The sequence below is a fragment of the Perognathus longimembris genome, chromosome 16 (genome assembly GCF_023159225.1).
Source record: "Perognathus longimembris pacificus isolate PPM17 chromosome 16, ASM2315922v1, whole genome shotgun sequence".
NCBI classification, from domain to species: domain Eukaryota; kingdom Metazoa; phylum Chordata; class Mammalia; order Rodentia; family Heteromyidae; genus Perognathus; species Perognathus longimembris.
In genome coordinates, this window is record NC_063176.1 from 28,508,399 (window position 1) to 28,528,865 (window position 20,467).

The 20,467-nt window shown below is 34.9% G+C and overlaps 1 protein-coding gene across 9 annotated transcripts in view; it reads right to left on the minus strand.

Annotated features, from left to right (window-relative positions):
* Clock (clock circadian regulator) overlaps positions 1–20,467 on the minus strand; it is a 66,029-nt gene that overhangs the window by 17,385 nt on the left and 28,177 nt on the right. For 8 of the 9 annotated variants that reach the window (XM_048364740.1, XM_048364743.1, XM_048364746.1 and 5 more), the window contains 9 exons: positions 17,354–17,445; positions 11,599–11,688; positions 9,160–9,280; positions 7,829–7,942; positions 7,586–7,704; positions 5,045–5,127; positions 4,530–4,636; positions 3,486–3,633; positions 2,831–2,906 (listed from right to left, as the gene is read on the minus strand). In XM_048364740.1, coding sequence (XP_048220697.1) covers positions 2,831–2,906; positions 3,486–3,633; positions 4,530–4,636; positions 5,045–5,127; positions 7,586–7,704; positions 7,829–7,942; positions 9,160–9,280; positions 11,599–11,688; positions 17,354–17,445 — 950 coding nt within the window. Of the gene's footprint in view, positions 1–2,830; positions 2,907–3,485; positions 3,634–4,529; positions 4,637–5,044; positions 5,128–7,585; positions 7,705–7,828; positions 7,943–9,159; positions 9,281–11,598; positions 11,689–16,888; positions 16,940–17,353; positions 17,446–20,467 lie in introns of all 9 variants that reach the window. The other variant, XM_048364748.1, reaches the window with a different exon arrangement.

Below are 20,467 nucleotides of genomic sequence, written 5' to 3' on the forward strand. Positions count from 1 at the left end.
AGAATGAGAAAATAACCAGTTGTTGGTAAGGATGTGGAGAAATTAGAACTCTTATTGCTTCATGATGGAAATGTCATAATAGTGTACCCCTATGGAAGACAGTATGATAGTTCTTCCCCAAACACAGAACTTGTATAAAATCAGGATTCTGTTTTTTGGTATATGCTCAAAAAAAAATAGGGAGTCATACAGACACTTCTATTTATAGAGGCATTACTCAAAATGACAGACAAGTAACATAAGTATCCACTGACTGATGATCAGGCAAAACATAGTGCACATGCACGCACACACACACAAATGAAATATTAAAAAATTGCAGAGGCCTTAAAAAGCATGGGACTTCTGATATATGCTACAGTATGATAATCCCTGATAAAACAGAAATACACCAGTGATAAAAAGACAAAATATTTTTCTACTTATAAAAAAAAAAGTAAAATGGTGGTTGCCAAGAGGTGAGGGGAAAGGGAAATGTGGAGTTGTTTAATGGAGTAGGAAATTGTTTGGAAAGATGAAAATGCTCTAGGCATAGATGGTGGTAGTAGCTGTACAATAGAGAATGTACTTAGTGATGCTGAAGTGTACCCTTAGAATTGGTAAAACAGTTATCTTTAAAGAAAAAAGGAAGACAGAATACAGATGGCATGTTAGCTTATATACAAAGTACCTTAAGCATCTTTGGAGCTTAACATTTTATGGCTGAAAATCTCTACTCCAATTCTGACCTTTCTCTAGAATTTCAGTAAGTGGATGAAACATCCAGTATCCTATCCTAGTATGTCAGCTTCCTAAGATTTCATTATCAATAATCTTTCCCCTAAGCTTACCTCAGTCATTCAACCTCTGCTTTGTCATCAACAAACACTGCAGCACCTCTATGAGTATCAACTGAAATGCCACTGCAACCATACTTCTCTATTCTTCTACCTCACTCGCTCAGTCTCTGCAGAATAATCGCAGTTAACTTAAAAGTGATGACCAATTCCAAATGGACATTCTGTTCTAGGCAATAATATTGTTAAGTATTTGTGGAAAGCTCACTTTTCTATTCTTCACAAGTATTCCACACCTTTGCACTATTCTTAAACCTGTTTTCCTCTCTCAAGTGACTGCCTTGAATTAGGTAGAAGTTTTGGCCTCACTTATTTTCATCCTATCTGCTAATACTGCAGGTATAATGTAATAGTATATACCTACTTTCCTTTTCTTCCACATGAAGAGAATCATGTATTCTGTTAAAGGGCTCTCCATGTATAGCACTGAACAAGAAACAAGTGACTATTCTTACTTCAGAGATGCTACATAAAAGGAACAATAAATGCTTACATATATACACATACACACGAACAATATGATTTCAGAGTTACTCAAGGTACAGGGGAAAAGGGGTGCTCATGTGGTATTGAGTGGTCTTCTCTGTCCTAATTTCCTTGTGTTCTTCATCTTTTCTAATTTGCCTCTACTGCCCACTGTTCCCACAGCCTTCAGTGTCCATAAATAACAAATTACTCCATTTTTTCCACCTCAGCTCTGAATATTGCTTCACTAGCCTGCTCTAACAAAAGCCTATATTTCACTGGAGAGTATAACTTTTCTTGTCTCTTCAGAGATCACGCTTTTCTCTCAAACTACAAACTCTCAACCACAGCTCTACAGGTAGAAGAGCTGTGCTACTGCTGCTTCCCTGTGTTCCTTCCCTAAACTCAGTCCTGAAACTCACATACTACACTATAGAGCAGTCATATATTGAAATAAATTTTGGCTCCTGGCTCAATATTTTCCAAAAATTACCTATAGCACATTTCAATACTAGGAACTCTCTCTTCCTTGGTACTTTTTCCGAAAGATTTGAAAAAACCTCTCCATACTACCAATTTCAAATATCCTATTTTCTGACCCTTATTTCCCATATTTTCTTCATGCCAGTTAAACCAATTCTCTACCTGTTCTGCACAGCTAAATAGGACTGAAGAAATACAACACAGTGACTGTTCCCCATTCAAAGTAATGACACTCAAGTGGGCTCTTAAACTTGATTGCTCAGAACATTTATTTTTCAATCAATAAATTTATTTTTATTACTAATGTAACCTGATAGGAACAGAATATTACAATAGTTTCATTCTTTCAATTTATTTTGATTTTGTGTACTGTACATAAGGATGATACATTACCTTATAATTTTTTAGCCTGTCTTACTGTCTTTATAAATATTCTCTTACGCAACCATTTAATACTTTTTGCCTGTTTTCTCAATCCTCCAAAAACTTCTCTCCCATCCCAATACCAGCTGTTCATTTCACTGAGAATACTGCTGCAAGCTCCCTCCACCATATCTGCCTAACTGTTGGCTGAGGTAACCAGCACTGAGATAATGCCAAGAAATGTGATAGGGTGACAGGTTCTAAGAAGTTGAAAATATATGCCTAGTTACAATCATTTACCATACATTTAAACTGAAAGAAGAGGAGAAAAGATACAAAGTAACACTGACGTGAAAACATAATATAAGCATACAGAGTAAATCACATTTCATAATTCATATAAAGTATCTAACCAAGGACTAATACTTCATGGTCAATTGATAATGACAGTTTTAATGAGATCCACTGTGTCTCTTACCTAATTATTGCTAAATTGCAAGATCTTCAATTCTTTTAGAAGCAAATGAAATTTAAAAATATTAAAATAGAAAGTAAAGTTTAATCATTTCCCTGTCGCAACTGAGGAAATGAACTATTTGAAACATAACTTTCTTATGAGTTTGTGCTTCATTAGGAAGAAAGTAAAGAGCTGAATATATTTTGAAAGACTGCAGGAAACATACTTTGTCAGCAGCTGTCTCAGGAAGAGACTCTTCAATGCCAAGCTCTCGTCGTCTTTCAGCCCTAACTTCTGCATAACTACAAATGGAAAGAATTAGACTTTAGTGTTTGGCCAGGCCCTGAGGTCAAGCTCTACAACCAACAAAAAAATGAAATTAAAAAAAAATACTGCAGAAATGCAACCATTCAGTGTTTGTTGTGGGTCTCACTTATTCATCACTAATTCTGGACTTATTTTCTATGTGCTACACAAAGCTAATATATATACACAAAGCTAATATAATATATATACACACATATATAGTATGTGTACTGTCTTAAATCAATTGGCATTTTCATGTGTTTTTGTATAAATGTTCTAAAACTATAAAGTGCATAAAAGAGGAGGCACTATTCCAGCTTTCCCTTTGCAAAACTGATTTTGGTACATAATGACAGAATAATTTCTATTGTAAAGCTAAAACTCATGCAGAACACTATATATCCACCTACTATCTATATACATCTCTACACAATGCCTGTAAGTAAATTTAAGAAAGTATTTAATGGATATATTTAAAATTGGAAAAAGATCACTTTGTCAGTTAATAAGTCATGTATAAAAACTACATTATTAGATGTCACAGAGATTCAGAAATTTTCTAAAAGAATTATTACCTTACTACGGTGTGAGTACAAACAATAAATTCTGGTCTTGAATTCCACTGATGGTAAGTGATATAGTAATGAGTTTGAAGCCAAATCCACTGTTGCCCTTTGGTCAGAAACCTATAATAACACGATTTTCCTTTCCCATATTGCATTACTAAGAAGAAAAAAAATGTAATATAAATGTGTATTTTTAACCAAAAGTGATCCTTAATATTCAAATTATATACAATTATTTTTCTAGCTTTCCAAAAAACATGTGCAATATCAACTATGAAAAAAAAAAAGCACTGTCTTTTAAAAGAATTTGTTTTGGTTTTGAGACAGGACGTAACTATATAGACCGGGTTTGAATTGAACTCACTAGGTAGCCTGATTGGGCCTTGATTTCTAATCCTACTTCCTCAAGCCTCCAGAGTACTGAGATTTACAGGCATGAAACATCACACCTGACCAAAAAAAACTGTTATTCTTTAATAAGACCTCAAGCAATTAGGAGGTCTTTCTAGTCCAACTTTCTACTTCATTAGTGCTGATTTATATACTTTCTATACACCATTATGTTCCAAATACTCAAGGATTCAAACTGTTGACATCCTCCTGCCTAGATATAGTGAGGGTAGTAATAATAAATAACCAAGCTTGGGTATTTCTGCCACAGTATAGTTGTCACTGAGGAATTTCACTTTAAACCCAAACCCAAAATCAAAATAATTTACCTCTTTGAACTGTTAAATACAGTATTTCCCAAAACATATTCTGTAGATTTTAGGTTCTGACAACTTTTATCAAATTATTAGGCAAAAGCTGTAATCTGTGGTACTTTGGGAAAGTTTTTATATTTCTGAAATGCACTAAAAGATGTTGCTTCACATGTACAGTTACCCAATCTACTAGGACTCAGAGATAAAGTTTAGGTGAAACTTATTCCTACTTCACACATTCAAAAAATAATTACAAATCTGTTTTTTTTAATAACAGCCTTTCATTAATAGAACAAGATTTCAGTTGATATTATTTCAAATAGTTATTACCACCAGAAATACTACTTACAGTGCTCATGACATTTGGCCAAGTTTTCTAGGTCATCCACATGATAGTAATCATAGCCCGATGTCCCCAAAACTTCAAATGGCAAATATCCTATTATTGGTGGTGCCCTAATAAAACAGCATTATTACTTTTCCATGAAAAATCTCCAATTCGAAATCAATTAGGGGGAGGGACTTTAATTTTTTTAAGATGGGTTAGATCCTTTTTTGAAAAATGTTTGTCTTTAAAATCAGTGTCAAAAATCATATGGCTACTATCTTTATGAATTTTTTTTTTTTTTTTTTTTTTTTTTTTTTGCCAGTCCTGGGCCTTGGACTCAGGGCCTGAGCACTGTCCCTGGCTTCTTCCCGCTCAAGGCTAGCACTCTGCCACTTGAGCCACAGTGCCGCTTCTGGCCGTTTTCTGTATATGTGGTGCTGGGGAATCGAACCTAGGGCCTCGTGTATCCGAGGCAGGCACTCTTGCCACTAGGCTATATCCTCAGCCCTTTTTATGAAATTTAATAATGAAGTTACCTGTGGTCTAGAAAAAGGAATTTCCATTCTAAACTATGTCTAGATGTAAACTCTTCATTGGGTTCTTCAACAGTACACATTTCCTACAAGTAAAGTAACAATTAAAATTTAAAAATATTCTCATATCATTAGAAAAATCCTAAATACTGTTAAGACATAAAGTTATTAAGTAACTTTACCCAAATGAGTTTTCAACACTTTTCAATTTTCTAGTACTAAAAATATAGCAGGCTAGGGATACAACTCGGCAGTAAAGGGTTGGTTAGCCTAGCATATAAGAAGTCCTGTGACATTTGCTCTCACACATTTTTGAAAAACTAAAAATAAAATTTTAAAATGTAGCAACAAATAATAAACAAGATGCAAATTTTAGGACAAGTACTTCTTATTTTATTCACATTTCCCATTTAATCACAAGTTTTTCTTCAATCGGACCTTGAAATCAGACCTTTTCCTATTTCTATTTGCATGCATCTCAAACTGAATATATCCTAAATTGAACTAATTGCATCAAACCTAATTACACAATTTCCTGTCTTATCAATGGTCACATTCTTGTGTAGTGGCCGAACTCAGAAATCTAGTAGTCCCAACATACTCCTTCAATTTTACCCTTCATCATCACAGTGGCCAATACAAAATCCTTTCAACTTTACCTTCCAGTGGTTTGGTTTTGTTTTTGGTCCTGGGGTTTGAACTCAGGTCCTGGGCTCTATCCTTGGGCCTCTCTGTGCCTGCACTCTACCGCTTGAGCCACAGCGCCACTTCCAGCTTTTTTTTTTGAGTGATTTATTGGAGATAAGAGTCTCACAGACTTTCTTGCCTGGTCTGGCTTTGAACTGCAATCCTCAGATCTCAGCCTCCTGAGCAGCAAGGATTACGAGCGTGAGCCACTGGCACCTGGACCCTTCTTGGTATTTAAAAAAAAAAAATCTATTCTAGCACATTCATCTTCAATTGCCTAAATTAGACCCTATCACTGATTCATCTCATTGGACAGCATTTTACCTACTAGTCTCTCTGTTCTTCAGTTTGTTTTTTATTAAGGACTCTTAATTACATTACTAAGGCTCGAATTTAATTATGTAACTTCACTTTCCTCATTCTAAAATTGCTTCAGTAGGGAGGAAAATAAATTTCATTTCTAGCTATCTCATTTTCCCCTTCCTTTTCCCCATACATGAACCCTAGACTCTGATCACATTAAGTGCTATATTATATTCAATTTAATACACCACTCTGTCTGTCCTAAAATGTCCTTCTGCCAAACAATGTAATAATTAAGAGCTGGGGCTTCAGAAGAAAAAGATTTAAAATCAAGTCCCAGTTCTTAGTTAAGAGATCAGACTTTTGACAAATAACTTCCCTAAGTCTCAGTTTCCTTGTATACAGAATGATGAAGTATATAGCAAGCAATAAGCACTCATGTGTTAGCCACTGCCATTATTTCCTAATTCAAAGAAAGTAGAGCAAGACTGGAAAACTCATAATAGCTAATACTGTATTTTGTTTTATTCCATGGTATCTCGTGTGTGTGTGCACACGCATGGGTGCGCCAGTTCTGGGGCTTAAATTCAGGGTCTGGGCACTGTCACTGAGCTTTTGTGCCCAAGGCTAGCATTCTATCACTTGAGCCACAGTTCCACTTCCAGCTTTTCTGGTGTTTAATTCAAGAGTCTCACAGACTTTCCTGCCCGGGCAGACTTTGCACCACAATCCTCAGATCTCAGCCTTCTGAGTAGCTAGGATTATAGGTGTGAGCCACCAGCACCCAGATGTTACCACCACAAACTTTAAACCTTAACCTGGCTTATTGTCACTTCTATAGGTTTAACTATTGGACTTTTCTATTTTTCCTACTAACCATCTACTTGTCGAGACCAGGAAATGGAAATGATTTAAAAGATAAATGCAGCCAAGAGCCATTTGTACATTTCCAAAATAATCTATTGAAAACTACCTGAACCTTTATTTTTTTGTTGTTGTTGTCGGTTGTGGGGCTTGAGCTCAGGGCCTGAGTACTGTTCCTGAGCTTTTTCACTTAAGGCCAATGCTCTACCACTTTTAAGCCACAGCTCCACTTCTGCTTTTCTGGTGGTTAATTGGAGATAAGAGTCTCATGGATTTGGCTCCCTGGAGTTGGCTTTGAGCAATGATCTTCAGATTTCATCCTCTCAAGTAGTTAGGATTACAGGTGTGAGCCATTAGTATCTAGCTGACCTTTACTTTTAACATAGATACTGAACTATTCACACAAATGAGTCTCAGAAGTTTGCATAAAAATAGAGCATTGGTGATATTAACCATTTTCACTGGTTAACTGCAAAAACTAAGAGCTCGAGTTAGACATGTTAGTCAGTACTTTCATAATTCACTGTTTCAAAAAATATCATAGTCATGAATGTATAATGACTTGGAGCCAGTGCTTCTTCAGTGTTTTCAGGAACTTTCGATCATTTTGGAGACAATAAAAATCACATGAAGACAATGATCACACTATGTACTGAAATCTTCCTTGAGTAATTAAAATGAGAAGCATACCTTGATGAACTGAGGTGTAGCTAACCTGACAGTAGCTACAAAACAAATCCTATCTTCATAAGAAGGCCTATGTGTGCGCTGTATAGTTCCTTCAAAACCATTATGTGCTGACGTGGATACTAAAACAAGAATAATAAGTATCAGTTAATCCAGTAAAAATCTATTTATCATAAATATTCAAATATATATGTCTAAGAGCTTAGAAAAATACAATGTTAAAATACAAGAAGCATTTTAACTCACCACTATTTAAAGATTTGAAGTTTCCTATAAATCTCACGTATTCATAGGTAGATGGTTCCTTTGGGTCTATTGTTCCTCGAAGCATATGACAACAGAATTCTAACTGATTTTTTGCTGAAATAAGTGATAAAAGTTGGATAAGCTCACAAATATTTTTTCCATCAGTTATCTTACATGACATTTACTTAGTCTATAAAATTAGAAACCTAGATTACCTCACTTAGTATAAGCATTTTCCAGTTTCTCCATTTCTCTGTAGACCCTTTTCTCATTCTTCACTCTAATTTCAAATACACATTTTGCTTCTTATTGTCAAGCTGATGTTTCCATCTCTACCTTGAACAATCTTTCCTATTATCTGTCAAACCATAACCCAAATCTTCCTTCTAAGTATCAGATTTGAGTGGCCTATTGATCAATGTTATACTAACCTGATTTTCCTGGCCTCTCTTTTTTTCCCCAGCTCACTCTGAAAGGCTATATATAGTCTTATCAAAGACATACATACAAACATATGTGTTTATATGTATATATCAATGTATATGTATAATGTGCTTATATGTATAAGGTCATTTCTCAATTCTTAGTATATATAGAATTTGGAGATAAAAACAAACTTCCAAGGTGAATTGTATTATGAATCCAAAGCAATGTCTAAACATACTACATTATTTTGGGTTTCTTGATGGGCAAGGATTAGTTTTTACTCTTCTTAGCACTTTTTATGATATAGCATATTAAATATATATCCAATCAAAGAATATATTATAAAGTTAATTTCTTTTCCTTTAAAAATAATTTTAAGCCAGGTGCCAGTGGCTCACACCTATGGTTTTAGCTACCCAGGATTCTCAGAGCTCAGCTAAGCTCTGAGAATCGTGTTTCAAAGCCAGCCTGGGCAGGAAAATTCTAAGACTCTTATCTCCAATAAGTTACCAAAAAAGCTGGAAGTGGAGCTGTGACTCAAGTGGTAAGGCACTAGTCTTGAGCAAAAAGATTAGGGACAGCACCTAGGTCCTAAGTTCAAGCATTAGGACTGGCATCAAAATAATAATAATAGTAACAATAATAATAATTTTTGAAGAACAGAGTTCATTGCCACAGTTTTGTTAACAAGAAAAATAAGAACACCAAATTTTCTCTCATTAAATACAGTTGAGATTTTATTTAAAAATTAAAAATGTATTGCAGAGTTCTGTTTTTATGAAAAGTTAATAGTGTGCATAAAACAATACTGTATCTTAAACATGTCTATGTTTTCCATAAACTTGCAAAAGGGATAATGATACAAAATATAACATTTGAATTTTTGCTTAACAGTTACTACTTACATTTTAAGTATTCAGGGGTTAATGAATCACTTTCCAGCAGATGGGTAGAGAGTATTTTATATACCTCTGAATGCTCCCCCTCAGGGATAAAATTAAAGATACTCTGATCCACAAGATCAGACTAGAAAAAAATAGTAATTCATTACTCAAGAGGCATTTACTTTCAAAGTATATAATCATTACTAAAAGAACATGATTATCTTTGAAAATCAACAAATGGAAAGTTACAAACTACATCTTAACAAAACAAGATTGAGCCACACCCCCAGCCACAAACAGGAGAGTCCTATACACTAAGTATACACAAGGCCCTGAATTCCCCCCACAACCCTGATATAGTTACAATAAATCTGAACATTTTAAAATATAAAAGGGTTTAGTTAATTTAAAAAATCTTTTCTACAAGGCATAGTCCTACCATGGTTACATAATCATCCTATAAATGACTATAAGAATCACCTACAAGCTAAATGAGGTGATTTGACTTGGATGTCATTTCAATTGTCCATTGTGTCTTCTTGTTTTTATTCAACTTTCCCAGGTATTTAAACTATACCTCATTGTCCAAAAAACTTTTCCTCAAAAGAGCCACTAACAAGTTAAACATGAATATGACAGTTCCTATCCTTAAGTAACAATGACAATAAAATCCTGGCAAATCACAACTCTATGCAATCCAGTCTATTCTACTGGATTTCTCTGCACTTCCAAATTGCTCTGTGGGATCCTAAAATCTCAAAGGCAGTGGAAGCAGGGGTGGAAAAACACAAAGAAAGTGGAAAGAAGCTATGAAGGTAAACTGCATTCAACTAAACCAGTTCCATCCATCTTCGCTTTTTAAAAACTGGTGGCTCACACCCACAATCCTAGCTACTCAGGAGGATCGAGGTTGAGAGCTATAGCCCAGGCTGAAAAGTCCCCGAGACGCTTACCTCCAATTAACTATCAAAAAAGTCAGAAGTAAAACTGTGGCTCAAGTATGGAGAGCTATCCTTGTGCATAAAAAGCTCAGGGACAGCATCCAGACCCTAAGTTCGAGATACAGGACTGGTACCAAAACACAAAACAGATGAAAAAGAAAAAAAAAAATAGCCAGCACCATTGGCTCATACCTGTAATCCTAGCTACTCAGGAGGCTGAGATCTGAGGATTGCAGTTCTAAGCCTGCCTGGGCAGGAAAGTCTGTGAGACTCTTATTTCTAATTAACCACCAGAAAACCAGAAGCAGCACTCTGGCTTGAATGCAAATACTCAGGGACAGTGCATAGGCCCTGAGTTCAAGCCCCATGACCACCACCAACAATCCTAAGATCTCAATTTCCTAAATAGCTAAGATTACAAGTATGAGCCACCCGTGTAGGCTTTCTTTTCAGTATTTTAAGAGGCATTAGCAAAACAGTTTATCTTGTACTTTCTGAAACAAAGACAACAAGCATTTTTAATAAAAACTGTTATTTATACCAAAGTATCATCTTACATAATGTATTAAGTAAATTTACACATGAATTTAAAAAATAATCAAGCTGGACAGAATTAACTTATGCCTGAAACCCAAGCTATTCAGGAGGCTGAGATCTGAGGATCATGGCTCAAAACCAGCCTGGGCAGGAAAGTCTGTGAGACTCATCTTTAACTACCAGAAAACAAGAAGGGGATCTGTGCCTCAAAGTAGTAGAGCTACTAGCCTTGAGCAAAAGAATTCAGGGATAGGATTCAAGCCCCACAACCCACCAAAAAAAAAAAAAGCTGGAAGTGGAGCTGTGGTGCAAGCCATAGAGTGCTAGCCTTGAGTAGAAAAGCTCAGGGACACCTACAGGCCCTGATTCAATCTCCAGGACTAGCACAAAAAATAAATAAAAATAAAAATGATTAATTGCAACAGAGCACATAGCACAGTGTTCAGTACAAAGTGGATGTACTATATAGCCAGTAAAAAACATAAAATTCATCAACTCAAAAATTATACAGTATACTTCTAATTCTTGTATGCTTGTGTTCACAGTGAATTGGATATAGCTAATATTTTATCATCAATTCAAGCAACACTGAAGAAAAGTCACATGCCTACTAATTTTTAGTGTTTTTACAAGTCATTCTTTTGAGAAAATTATTTCTGCGTTTCCTTAGCAATAAGTATCTCAGGAAAAATTGCTTATTTAAGGGATACTGTCAGTGTTTAAAACCTTTCTCCACCTGATAAAAAGAAAACACTGAAAAGTTAGCATCAGAATAGACAAAGGAAGAAGAACTTAAGTTAAAATGTTTTCTAGAGTTATGACTAATCTAAGAAAACACGGCAATGAAAAAACAAAGATCTGCTTGGAACTCTACCCCTCAGTAACTATTCAACATTGCTTGCAAGATCCATCTCCCCAGTGCTTTAAGAAATATTTAGAGTAAGCCTTAAGTAATAGGAGATTGTTAGATTTTTATACTTACTGGCAATTGTTCAAGTAATGAAGTTACACTCTCAGATACATATATTATACTTCCATCTGTCATGATTGCTAAAAAAAAACCATCAAGAGCCTGAAATTAAACATAATGGTCAGTTAAGTGAAAAAGTGTTTCCCAGGACAGAAATAAGAAAAATGTCAAGGAATTAACATGAAAACACCCAGAGTACTGTCAAAATACAATGCTTTCTTCTGTATATTACTTTAGTATATGTTTTTATGCTTTTTTTTTTTTGCCAGTCCTAGGGCTTGGACTCAGGGCCTGAACACTGTCCCTGGCTTCTTTTTGCTAAAGGCCAGCACTCTGCCACTTGAGCCACAGTGCCACTTCTGGCCGTTTTCTATATATGTGGTGCTGAGGAATCAAACCTAGGGCTTCATGTATATGAGGTAAGCACTCTTGCCACTAGGCCATATTCCCAGTCCTGTTTTTATGCATCTTTAAATGCTTCTGAGGGAGGAAAAATCACTCCTTGACAATGTACTCAACAGCTTGTTTCTAAAGATATTTAATGTTCTGCTTTTACATATAGTCATGACTTTTTGAATATGGTCTTGTCTCCACTGTACAACCAGTAACATGCCTTAGACATAGGAGAGAACATTATCATCATTTTGAAAATTTCAACAGAAAAGTACAGGTCTGCTGTGTAGGGAGATACACGAGAAACAGAGTAAACAGAGTATCGGGAAAGTAAGCAGGTAAGCAAGGCCAAACTATGAAAGGCCTTGAATTCCAGGTTAGGATATAAAGACTTTATATACATTAAACCAACAGAAGATTTTAGAATTAAGTGGGCATGTATGCTTCAGTATGAGTAGTCTGACTATCGGAACTACTAAAATGGACTTAGAACAGAAAAATCAGTGAGTGAAATATGATTTTTGTCATAATTAGGAAAATTGATGAGAATCTGAACAAAATTAGTAGCAATGGAAAAAGAGAAGAGGATTAGCCAAGCATTGAGCAATATTAACTTTCTCAGCAGTAATATTAGACCAGGGAGTGGACACTGACTTAATAGTAAAATAATCCTAAACTTTATATTTTTCAGAGCATTTTTATTTGAGAATCCTAGGCACAGAAATGATACCTGAAGAAATAAGACCTTCAGAAGGAAGAAGCATACCAAAAACAAATCCTTGGAAAAATTACCTACAGGTATGAGCAGAAGAAAAAAAAATCTAGAGAAATAAGACAGAACATATCAGCAGTCAATGGCACAGAGTAAGGTCAGTGAGGAAAAAGATGGGGTGGTACAATGCATAATGACTTCACTGTAGGACAAGGAATAAGAAAATGAGAAGTGAATTTTGGTGATTTTTAAAAAACAGTGAGGTCTGTGGGGAGGCAAGAGACAACAAGTTTAGAGGGAGCAGATGACCAGAAACTATAACCCAATCATTTATAAACTTGAAAAGAAAGGACAACAGTTTTAAAGGGACCAAATACCAAGGGGATACATTAAAAACAAGACAAAATAAAAAGACCAGTAAGTATACTGGCAAGCTAAAAGAAAGAAGACCCAGTGGGTAAACTGAAGATAATTTCTTAAAGAGCTTTTTTAAAGGATACTTCGGTAGTCATCTTGTGCCTGAAGCATCTACTGTATGTGTCGCACAAGTGAGAAGCATTTGTAGTATATAAATGGGATGAAAGCATCTCTCACCAATTCTAAGTAACTTACATAAAAAAGGCACTTTCTCTTCCATTGGAGGAGAGATGTAGGTATTAGAGAGAGAGAATTTACATCGAGAAGATGCCTATCTTCTAGAACAGCTCAAACAAACATGCTTTTAGATCATGGAAGATGAGGGCAGAAATTTTGTAATTTAAACCAATTCATAGTAAAGATTTCATTAGTATAACAATGCAAAGTGTTAATATTATTATTCCATCAGTAATTTTCTTATTACTATCTTGAATAGTAAAACTACACTGACACTTTCAAAATTAAATTAATACCCAACTATGATATGTATTTGCTATTAGGACATTTGCTAGGAACTTCAGTGTAGCTCTCTTCTGTGAAGACAATGAACTGAAATAAGAACTGTTAATTATTGAATCCTACATCTAGATCTAATACGTGATATTTCATCTTTCAAAGCAAGCAGAGAGTAGACTCCAACAGCATTTTGCCAAAGTCTTGACACTCAAGAAATCAGGACCCAGACATCTTTTGAGGGACATAATTTCCCATGAAGGTAGGTAGTATATATACCAGAACTAAAGGACTACTGAAGAGGATGATAATAGGGTATGGACTGAGACAGAGGACATCTTTATTCTACTGCTAAACTATGATACTACTCTGCCTCCCTTGAATAATGAAAAAGTTTCATTAATTAAAAACTCTTGTCTCTCCTTAAGTATCTACTCAACCCACACAACTGAGATTAGTTTAGGGAAATCAGTGAAAATTCTAGAAAAGCAACGTAAGTTCTTTGTGGATCTTTAGCTGAAACACAAAGCACTAGCTGGTTCCTTGAAGAGTATGGGAAAGAGATGTCAGCTGGCAGGGGGATTTCACAGAGATGACTGCAGAGATCTGATCAGGCTCAGCTGTCCTGAGTGACTCCAATTATTCAAAGGGTAGTAAGAACTATTCCTCAGAGAAAAGGAGGGAAAAAAAGGGGAGAATGACAGCTTATGGAAGACTACAGATAGTCAACACAAATTTAGATGTGAAATTGAAGACCTTAATTCTGATTTTTTCCATAAATTATAGTTTTTCCATAACTATCTGACCATGGGCAGGCTGAAATTACCTCGGCATCTCTATAAAATAAAGTTGAGTTAAATGATCCAATCAAGATCTTACTGTAGCAGCTACAGCCTAGATCTGAAATCCTGCTAAAATGGTAAAGAACTTGTTTATGTGTAGTCTGATCAACACACCCAACCAACACCAGTACAAGTCAATTATATTCTAGCCAAATAAACTTCAACAAAACACAACTAGCTTTATTTTATGAAGAAACCAGTTGTAAGTTATGGATCAAAATGTTTCATATTCAATCAGAAAATTTGGAAAGATTTATAAAGATTTGTAAAAGATGAACAAACCTCCAGATTCAAGGTATAATATATGCCACATGGCATATTCATGTTAAAATATATTTAATTGTTGTATGTATTAAAATTAAAAAATACATATTAAGTACTTTTCATGAATGTAAACTTAAAATTCAAGAGAACCATCATGAGGATTATTTTATGTTTTCAGTATTTTAGTATAATTTTGTCTTATAAATGATGTCAGCATGTCTAGAACATTTGACTTATTTTTTCCTTTGGTACTTACCTATGTATATACAACATATGCCTTAGCAATTAATGAAATATTTACATTATGAAAAATGTGAAGATAACACTTCTTTGTTTAGTTACTAATAAGATGAATATTTATTTACATTAATATTATTCATAACTGAGAATAATTATACTTTTTAAGTTTATAGTAAATTTTTCATACCATTAAACCAAAAAAGTAATTTACTATGAACAGGTCTTAACTACACTAACAGTTTTTAGCATAAAATAAAAAGTAAAAATCATTTCCTTTCTCTTGTAAACATTATCTATATATGCTCTTTCATGAACATTATTACATCTAACTCTAAGTAGATACTTTTTGGATAATGTCAAACTATTTTTAGAGGAAAACTTAATAAGGAACTACTATTTGGTTTGTAGGTTATGTATACTCATTTCAAGAACTAATTGATAGTTCCAGAGCTAGAAGTCTCCTGCCATAGCAGCTTTTACTAAAGAAGTCTGGTAAGAAGCACTGTGCACAGTGGCTGAGACATGGCATCAGAAGACAGGCTGTGGACCGCGAATCCTAGCCGCTTACTAGGACTTTGGGTACATTTTAGAATGCCTTGGTCACTAGATTCCCTTAAGTAAAAAAAACAGATTCAGTCTAGTTCATAATACTAGTTACTGTGACACAAAGATACTAATGTCTACTCATTGAGGAGTTGGTGAGTTAATACACTCACTTATTTTCATTTTTTAAGTACATGTTTATATTTATACTACAAGTTTTCATATAGTAACATTTCTACTAAACACACAATTACTTAATCTAGCAACTAAAATAAGAATCACTATTTTAAAAATAATCTATTTGCTTCAGATTTCAGAAGAAATATTGAAGACATGTGAGACACAGCCTCTGTGTATGAGAGAGCGCAAGCGAGAGAGCGAGAGCAAGAGCAAGAGAAGAGATACATACAAAAGCTTAAGGTCTAAAACAACAAGAATAAACAAATTAGCCTCTAATACATTTTTTTAAAAACTTTACTTCGTTATCTCAATTGCTTTCTTGTATTTTTTCTATGTCTAATTTCTTCGAGATTGGGTTTTTAATTCTTTTGTTTCCATGTTGTTCAGGCTAGCCACCAACTCCTTATCCTTCTGCCTCAAACTCCAGAGTAACTAGAACCTGTTTTTTTCTTTTTTAGTGGGAAGGCTATCTTGAGGATTGAACCCAGGCCTCCATTCAAGTTGAGCAAGCACTCTACTTCTTTCACTTAAAAAAATTACTTTATTGTTATTATAGGGATGATATACATTTACATATGTCAGATAATAAGTACATTTCCATTCATACAGTGTCATCTCTTCCCTCATGGAACCTACTTTTCTTGTCATTAACTGTTGCTTCCAAAGCAAACCGCTTGTTTCCTATTGTAAATTTTCAGAGAAATTTGATACTGAACTCTGCATACTTTGTATGTACAGACAACACTTACATTATTCTACATAGGAAAAGACTATTACAAAGTCAAAAACTCAAAATAGTTGCATAACATATTAAGTTCTGCAATTATAAGCAAAAATGCTCCAGACATTGTAATTCTGCCAGAGAACACCTGCTCATTTCCAATGAAAAGGTTCTACCTAAAGACTAGTCATCTTTCAGTATATATTTTGCTTTTTTATTTTCAAAATACACCTTTATTTTGTGTTGTTTTAAGGCAGATTTTAATTTATTTTTAAAAAGTCTACTGCCCAGTAGAAACTGCTATAGGCTAGATGCTTTGCAAAGTTCATAACAGAAATCTAATTCCCAATGTGATTATATTTGAAAGTTGGGGGGGGGGCTTTTGGAGGTGATTAGGTGAAAAAGGTAGTATTCTCCATAAATGGTATTTATGTTCTTATTTTTAAAAAGGCTCCTGAGAGCTCTTCTGCCCCTTCTGTCATGTTAGGTCATAGTAAGAAAATGATCACCTATGAACTAAGAATCAAGCGCTCTCACCAAACATCAAGTCCACTGGTGCCTTGATCTTGAACTTCATAGCCTCCAGAACTGTGAGAAATAAATTTCTATTGTTCATAAGCTACCCAATTTGTAATCGTTTGGCATAGCAGCTCAACTGGACTAAAACAGGCATATCTCAAAGAAATATTTAACATGCAGTAATATATCCTACTACTTGTAATAATGAATGTCATAGTTTTGTGTGGAACACTCAAGGTTTTGACTTTTATATAGCATCTCAAAAGTTGATAAGTATTGAAAATATAAAAATTTGTTCCTTTCAACAACAGGGTAGTAACACTTAACATTGACTAATTGTAATTATACATATACATGTTTACATTTACACTGAATTTAAGGCTTCTCAACATTAATAATACTGCTAAAAACTAAACTAAAAGTAAGCACTATTGTGATTTCTTTGAGGAAAACAAAACTTTCAAAAATAAAATCAGGACATACCTCTAACATTAACTGTGTAAACTCTTCATTACTAAGGAATGTAGGTTTCCAGTCCTGTCGAATTTCACTAGCATCTGACTGTGCAGTTATTTCTGTAAAAAAATAAAATAAAAATCAACCTATTAGTGGTATAATACAACTCATGGGACAGTACAAAAATCCACAAGTTGCCTTTTCTCTTCATTCTAGATGAAAATAATAGGCAATAACATTTGCTAGTATATGTAATAGGAAGCCAAGTTTTATAAGGATGAAATATTTGTGTTAAGGTGGGAAATTATCTCCTTGGATTTGGTCTCATTACTTAGTAATGCCAGTCTCTCTTTTGCTTTTTCCTAGGGAGCTTCAATAAGCTTTAAGGCCGACTGGCCTGAGACTACTTTCTGCTTGACACAATTTCCAAACAAGAATAAGAACAAGTAGATCAAATCAGTTTGAAGGAATTCTTTTTTCCTCATCGTTCATTGGTACTATCTAAACCAAAGATAAGAAATGAGCCTAGAAGAAAGGAGCCAATGAGGTAGCCAGATTTTTTTAACAAACATGACCTTAGGCCTGCTTATTTCTAGGCAAAAAGATTCCTTCCAATCTTAAATACTTTTTTATAATTGATGAGACATTCCAAGTGTCTTTGCTCAGTATCCTCTCTGTACATGTTCTTTTTTTTTTTTTTTTTTTGGCCAGTCCTGGGCCTTGGACTCAGGGCCTGAGCACTGTCCCTGGCTTCTTCCAGCTCAAGGCTAGCACTCTGCCACCTGAGCCACAGCGCCCCTTCTGGCCGTTTTCCATATATGTGGTGCTGGGGAATCGAACCGAGAGTTTCATGTGTTGGAGGCAAGCACTCTTGCCACTAGGCCATATTCCCAGCCCCTCTGTACATGTTCTAAATGGCTAAGAGTTTGTAAAAAATTCCTGGCAGGAGGCAAATATTTTTTCATAACTATTGCTATTTTATTTTGCTATATACTTCCAATAGAAATAGTTATGAGAAAGTTATTCATAACAATATAATCGAAACTATTTGTATTGTTTTTATTTTTTAATTGTTATTGTAAAGGTGATGAACAGAGAGATTACAGTTACTTAAGTCAGCTAATGAGTACATTTCTTGAACAGTGTCACTTCTTCCCTCATTTTCTCTTAGTTTTTCCCTCTGGATTCCTGCTACACCAAAGGTTGTATAGTTCATTTTCAACATAGTGTCTAGTAACACCATATTTGTGCTCCCCCTTACCCTCCCCTCCTCTAAACAGATAAACTTACATACAAGACAAAAAATGCAGAAAACAAAAACAGTGACAAAGGAGAAAAACAAAAAGCAAAATAACAAAAAAAAAATTCTGTTTTCCATTTCTTGAGGTTCATTTCCATAAACATAATTTTATATGATCATATACACATGCTATTGAGCCTCTGTGATCCTCTCCTAAGAATATCCTCCTCTGGTCTAGAGTCCTGTATAATTTATCATGTCCAAGTGTATTTTTTGTCTTTTACTATCCAGTGGTGTTTACCTGTAGATATAGACACATTCTAGTTACAATGAAGGAGGGACTACATACAACATGTTTCTTTGGATCAGGCTTATTTCACTTATTAATTAAAATTACTCAACCATTACTTAATTACTTCACTTAATACAATTTTTTTCAAGTCTTTCCATTTCCTTACAAATGGTACAACATCATTCTTTCTGTTGGAAGCACATAATTCCATTGTGTACATATGCCACATTTTTTTGATCCATTCTTCCACTGAAGGGCATCTAGTTTGTAAAATCTCAACTATTTAGGCAACAAAGTCTTTTCCACTTCTTAAATACAGACATATGACAACCAAACCAAACAAAAATCTATGTCATAGGCTACAAAATATACTTTGTTTTATAGTGACAGGTTATGAATTACATTTATTTATTATCAATACATAAATACAGCATATTGTCACACCAAATTTGGCATGTAAAAAATGCCTATATTAGAATATGAAGAGTAAAGTAATTCTGCAACATGTAATTGTACTTTTTAAATTTCATATTAATTATATGCATTTAGAGGTAAAGAGTTAAAATCCACAAGAAAATCCTGTCAGTTTTGCTAAACACAGGCATACTTAGAAGAATAAATATTTAAGAATTCCCTTTTAGCATACATTTTATTTCTGTGAGAATTATATACCCACTGGGTGCGGGGAGATAAAACCCTGATCTAGTTAGTGCATGCCAAAACCAGATATTTTCAGGGAAAAATATGCATTTCATTCAACAATCGATTATTGAGCTTATAGTGTCTAAGGGACTAATCTCAATGAGTGTGCCTTCTAAAAAGGACACTGAAGTTAGTGAGAATACTATTTATAGAGTATGTAATGATGGTGGTAAGAGAAAATATGATAAGCAATTCTTTTTTTTGGGGGGGGGGGGCCAGTCCTAGGCCGTGAACTCAGGGCCTGAGCACTGTCCCTGGCTTCTTTTTTGCTCAAGGCTAGCACTCTGCCACTTGAGCCACAGCGCCACTTCTGGCCATTTTCTGTATATGTGGTGCTGAGGAATCAAACCCAGGGCCTTATGTATATGAGGCAAGCACTCTTGCCACTAGGCCATATTCCCAGCCCCATGATAAGCAATTCTAACACATTTACAGATCAAGGTTTGAAGCCAACCAAGGCAGACATACTCAAGATCCTTATGCCCAAGTAAGTAGTAAAAAGCTAGAAGTGGAGGCATGGCTCAAGTGGTAGAGCACTAGCTGTGAATGAAAAAGCCAAGTGAGAGCTCAAGATCCTGAGTTCAAGTCCGAGCATGGGGGGGTGGGGAGGATATAACAAACATTGGCATTTACCCAAATGATCACAAACAAGACCACACTAAAGCTACCAGCACAACTATGTCCACTGCAGCATTATTTACCATAGCTAAGATATGGAACCAACCCAGATGCCCCTCAATAGATGAACAGATCAAGAAAATGTGGTATACATATACAATGGAATTCATGCTTCCATCAGAAAGAATAGCATCACCTCATTCTCAAGGAAATGGAAAGACTTGGAAAAGATCACATTAAGCGAAGTAAGAAAAACCCAAAGAAACACAGGCTCTATGGTTTCCATCCT